General features: G+C 45.5%; 2 protein-coding genes across 2 annotated transcripts; one reads left to right on the top strand and one right to left on the bottom strand.

Moving 5' to 3' along the window:
- Window positions 1-138: 138 nt before the first annotated feature.
- SARC_11787 (hypothetical protein) lies at window positions 139-423 on the top strand (the record flags this gene model as incomplete). The annotated part of the gene is made up of 1 exon (XM_014294121.1): window positions 139-423. A coding segment is annotated over one exon (285 nt), but the record flags the coding sequence as incomplete, so codon positions are not given.
- Window positions 424-2,426: 2,003 nt separating this feature from the next.
- On the bottom strand, window positions 2,427-3,347 carry SARC_11788 (hypothetical protein; the record flags this gene model as incomplete). The annotated part of the gene is made up of 2 exons (XM_014294122.1): window positions 2,427-2,782; window positions 3,088-3,347. Coding segments are annotated over 2 exons (616 nt in total), but the record flags the coding sequence as incomplete, so codon positions are not given.
- Between the last annotated feature and the right edge of the window lie 2,028 nt (window positions 3,348-5,375).

A 5,375-nucleotide genomic window follows, 5' to 3' on the forward strand; every position in this document is an offset into this window, starting at 1 on the left:
AGTTGAAAAATTCTCAGAAGGCATGTTCCGTTCGCAGATTTTACAGACGATCTATCAGATAGCCAGCCAGTCACCAATGAGACGTGGGCCCATCGCATGAATAGGTTACACGATACTATTCTACCGATGTTACACAAGGTCACTCTCAAGTATACAGACTACGCACTGGCGAAGCAGTTCGATAGACTCCTAGTCACGTTCCAGGACGATGATGTGGTTATGGTGAAGTCGGAGGGCCGAACGACAAAGGCAATGCGCCTAATGTTTGGTCCGTACGTGGTCAAGCAACAACAGGGTCAAGGATATATCCTAGCGAACAAAGACGGCACCCCCCCAAGCACGTTCAAGGGCAAGCCGGTCAGAGTGGAACTGTTGGGCCTGGTACATAGAGCAACGGATCCACCTCTGGCGAACGAGATGTAGCAAGAACAGGGTTCGGCTTTCAGGCACATCATCCGACACCGCCAGAATGACCACTCCGGCGTCATGGAAACCTAGTTCGGTGGAAGGAAGGCAATCCCACATGGGAGACTTCAGAAGCCTTCAATGATCCAAATGATATTGCAGCATACCATAAGGCAGATCAAACGAGGAGGAAGTGAAGAGAGTTGCAGAATCCAGGTATGTAATAGCTTCGGACCCTACTAAACCTATTTTATTGAACTACTTGTTGTTTCAACAATGAAGGCACAAGCCAGTGGCACATGCCAGTTTATAGGTCGTTTATACCCTAAAGTGTTCCTATTCTCCAGGCACCACGAATAATCTCTAGCTCGAGCAGACTTAATTGCGAGCACCCCACCTCCAAGGTGATGAGCCAGCTTATGGGGGTCGTCTTCGACCTAAAATGTTCCCATAGGCAAGGCGCCCCGAGTTTCGTCGCATAGCCAGTGTTCCGGTCGGCAAGGACCGTTATTCCAAGGTAATTGCAATACGTTACGCACTGTTGCTTCAGACACAGCTTTGATCCCCGACAGGCGGATATAATCTACTCGACATCAAAGACAATGATTTTCGAGGAATTTCATCTTTAGAGAAGCTCTCCCTTCACCAGTGATGCTCAAGCTTGGGGGAAGTGTAGCAAAACTCATTGATAGGATAAACCTGGCTAGGTTTAGGATAAACCTGATTAGCAGGTTTTAGTTCCATAGAGTCGCACATGGTGGAGACTCTCCGGAACTCACATAGACAGTCAAATGACTTAATAAATATACCTGACCGAGGCTCACTGAGCCTCAGTAGGTTTTATGACCGTATTTGACGTGTTTACTACGTAAATATATAGGCCATGTACGACCCTCAGTATGACCAATTCTCCTTCAATTAAAAACCCTAGATTGTAGACATAGGCTCATACTTATACTTTTTCGATTTTATTTTGTTTATTGATATAATAAGGCAAAATTAGCCCATTTGTTGCTGTTGATTGGGATTCAGCGGCACTTTTGTCAGGTTTTTGTCATTCTTTAAGGCTCGGCGCATGTTGGATACAGATAGGTTCTCTCCGTAGGGAGTATACAACATCTTTATTGCGGCCTGCGCAGTGTGTCCTCTCAATATAATTATCTCCATCGATCTCCAAAAGTGATTTCTAAAACTATAGGTAGTTTAAACTTGGCCTCTTTCCCTAGCTGTGAAGTTTTTCCGGCTTCGTTGTTGTCTAGTCCTTCTTCTTATTCGAGCCAAAGATTCCATAGTGTTCTAGGCCCTTTGCTGAGTATTGGTTCCCGTACTTCTGGCTGTTGTCCGAGATTGTGTTCATGATTGACTTGTGGTGGATCATTTCGTGGTGGATTGTTTTGCTACTGATTATTGTTCTGCTGTTGGTTCTGCGCATTACGTCGTGCTCTGTATGGTAGTTCCATCCGGTGGAAACCTGCTGTCATATCTTTCCTTGTCCTCAGCACTAGTTTTCTTAGTCTAGTATTTTGTGCGGTGTACTCCAGCTTATCCTCCTCCATCATTTGTTTTAGGTGACGCATTAGGTGGCGTACTTCTGCTGTGAGTCCAAATATTTCATTGTGCAAGTCTTGTACATTCATGTGTTCTACATTCTCGACCCCTGGTGCGCCATCGATCTTTTGTATGCAAAAGCTGTCATTACTATCGCGTACTATTAGTACCTATTGTTTGACAACAACTTTTGTCAAATCAGTGTCTGGGTGTATGTTAAAGTTCTCATTCATATGCGTCATAACTGTCTGTTTAAATTTCACTGTTATCAGTACACTGTCCGTTAACGCTAAATATAACCCAGTGATGGCAGATAGTCTTTTGTGCGCTTCGTGTATGTTCGTTAGGTCATAAAGACCTGGTATTACACCGCTCAAAAACTTTTCGTTGTCTATTATCTCTGCATTTTGCTGTACTTTATATATACAAGGTCCTCTAGGACCGCAAAGTTGTTCGGATACCTTTGCATCTGGTTAAGGCATCAGATTACTTGTATATGTGTCCACTTGCCTTCTTTGTCTGTATCTCGGTGTTCCGTCAGGTTTCATAGCCCATCTACCCCTAGCATTAGCGTCATCCTTGGTACTTCCCCTACGTTGGGCATATGTGCATGGACATTTCCTAAAACTATGTGTACCTATGTCAGACACCGATCCCATTGCCTCAAACTCATCTAGTGCTACTATTCTCTTCAGTGCACTCCTTGAGTAGTCAGTTTTCAACTGATCATCCCTACCAGTTTGACCATTGGCAGTGAACATCCACTCTAAAATCAAAGTGGACGGATCAGCACGATCGTCGAGCCTTTCAATCAGATGGGCGGTTAACCCTGTAAGCGCACACAAATAAAGATCCATGCTGCCTAGTATACTGCCTGTTAGACACTTGCTTTTTATTGCTTATATTTTTGCTCCGCACGACCTCTACAAATAAGCAGTTTTGATACCCTGCTATGTATTTCAAATTCTCGTACTTCAAGTTACACGCATCATCGACCCTGCACACAAGTTGAAACGTCCACGTCCACAATCCGTGCAGAGTTGGATTTCGGGAGCGGCGTGTTCAAGATATTGATTTTCAATATGTTCATATACTCAATATACTCAAGTGGTCTCTTCTCTGATCCTGGCTTACCTTCGCCACGAAGCTCCCAACGTGCAACTTGTTTGATCAGATTGTTCAGCGCCAGTGATATAGTTGGGTTACCCTTCTCATCTACTAAGTCCCACTCATTATTTCGTGGCATGTACCATGATATCGCCTTCTTTTCGAAGAGAATACCGTTAGCCCTTTTCAAAGTAGGCCTATCGTCTGGTCCAGGAACCTGGACACCAAATGCAAGCTCATTGAAATATCGACAGAGATCGTCTGGCTGAATGGCCAAAAGTATTTCTCTCAAGTTGTCATTATTTGCTTTCAAATCAGTATGTTGATCAAAGTTGTAGTTTAGGTCTAAACCAACTTAGGAATTTGAGAGTGATTGTGTTGTACACTGCCAGATTCTCTGGATTAGGCATGGTTATAGTATGCTTTATATTGTAGTTTTGTGTGTGTTTTTGTGCGTATATATCTATATTTTGAGTTTTGTTTTGTGTGTTCAAAATTGAAAATGTACGACCCTGTAGGTAGTGCAAATTCCGCGGGCGGGCTGGGCTGACCAATAATATTATGGGTCGATTTTACGATATCCAATTGATTCACGTTCTCTGTGCGGAAGGCACAAGGGTCAAACAAAGTCGTAAAAAACATGTAAAAAGTACGATCCTGTGTTTGTCCAATTTTCACGAAACTAGTCCATATAATTGCTATATTATGGAGAATACTGTAGCTTTGGGATGGTAAAAGTTGCAATAGAGTCATCAGTGGATGCTGAGGACCAATGGGAAAGTATTGGTAATGATCTAGGACCAATAGGCTGCACGGGCGGTATGATATATTGTTAAAGAGTCTGATTTTGGTCGTGCGACCGAAACAATACATAGGTATGCCGGAGCCAAATTGAAAACTCCAAAAACCCATGCTTCTCTAACATCCTAGTGACCGTAAAAGCGTAAGTAGTTGGCCTGGCGATCTCTTCTACCAACTCAATCACCCTGTCCGTCTGTACCTCGACCTCCTCAAGCATCTTGTCCAAAATATTGGGGACTGTGACACATTGCGAGAGGAGGTATCGCTCTATCTTGCCTTCAGCCATGGCCAAGATGGCGTGATGCTGTTCGCGGCAGTTAGTATACCGCGTACAGAAGCGGTCCACTTCTGCCGCGATGAAATCCGGCAGCGGCTGCGATGCCGCTCTAGCTATCTCCGCACCCCTCAAACCCACTGCCCTGGGCTCTTCCATCGTGGCCACAGGCTTCCAACCCTGACAGATGTTGCGCACATAAACCCGATTTCTGTTGGCGCGCAGCAGCAGCCTTCTTTGCTGCCCTTGCCGCCCGTCTAGCCACCTTCTTCTTCTTCAGCTACCTACTTAGGACCCCTCTTCTTCGGTGCAGGCTCCGGTGCCTCCTCGCTGGTCTCACTTGCCGCCTTTGCCAGACCCCCTTGCACGCTCCATTGATGGCTGAGGCTCTGCTGGCCCACTGATATCGACCAACGGTTCTTCAGCCTGGTAAGCTGCCAAGCGCTTCTGTATAGCGGCCATATACTCCGCCGCTGAAGCCACTGGCTAGAGACCAGGACTGTGAGCAGCGAGCGCCCACACATAAACACTATGAGCTCTTGGAGTACCTCGAACATGCGTTCGGAGTCCTGCCTCAAAGAGCGAGCGAAATTGACAATGACTGCCACTTTATCACCGTTGCTAAATCGTGGCCAAACGCCAGCATACAATCACGCATATGCGATCAACCAGTCCGGATCAGCCCTCATGACAGCAGCATCAGCGACTGGAGGGTCATAAAGAAGTCCTGGCTGAGAGATTGCTTTAAGATGCGCACTCTCTCAGCCATTTGACCTTCGCCTAGCCCCGTGTAGGCAACCATGGTGCGGACGAGATCAACGTGCTCGTTCCACAGCCAAAGGTTGTCAGCCTCACCTCCTGTAAGCACTACTCCAACGTGCTTCACCATCTTGATGTCTTGAGTTGTTAAATTTACAAAAGATGCCTAGATTGTCGCCTAAATTACGACCGATTTCACCTATAATTTATGGGGAAACGTAGCCACTATCAATTCACTAATTGTGATTAGACTAACCTACACCTAAAAAAACAAGTCTGAACAGAACACGTAGGCCAAGTGCCAGATAGTCTATATCTTAACTAATGAATGTTAAGATAGTGAGCTACTGGCCCTGGCCTGAAAAGGTTCATTGTATTTTACAGTGACACATTTTCCGTGTACTCCAAATTTGCGTCACGCGGCCAGGGCCCAAAACCCAATACCCTAGCTCAGTTTGAGATATGTTTGAGCCGATCACAA

The sequence above is a fragment of the Sphaeroforma arctica genome, assembly GCF_001186125.1.
Source record: "Sphaeroforma arctica JP610 unplaced genomic scaffold supercont1.1874, whole genome shotgun sequence".
NCBI classification, from domain to species: Eukaryota; class Ichthyosporea; order Ichthyophonida; genus Sphaeroforma; species Sphaeroforma arctica.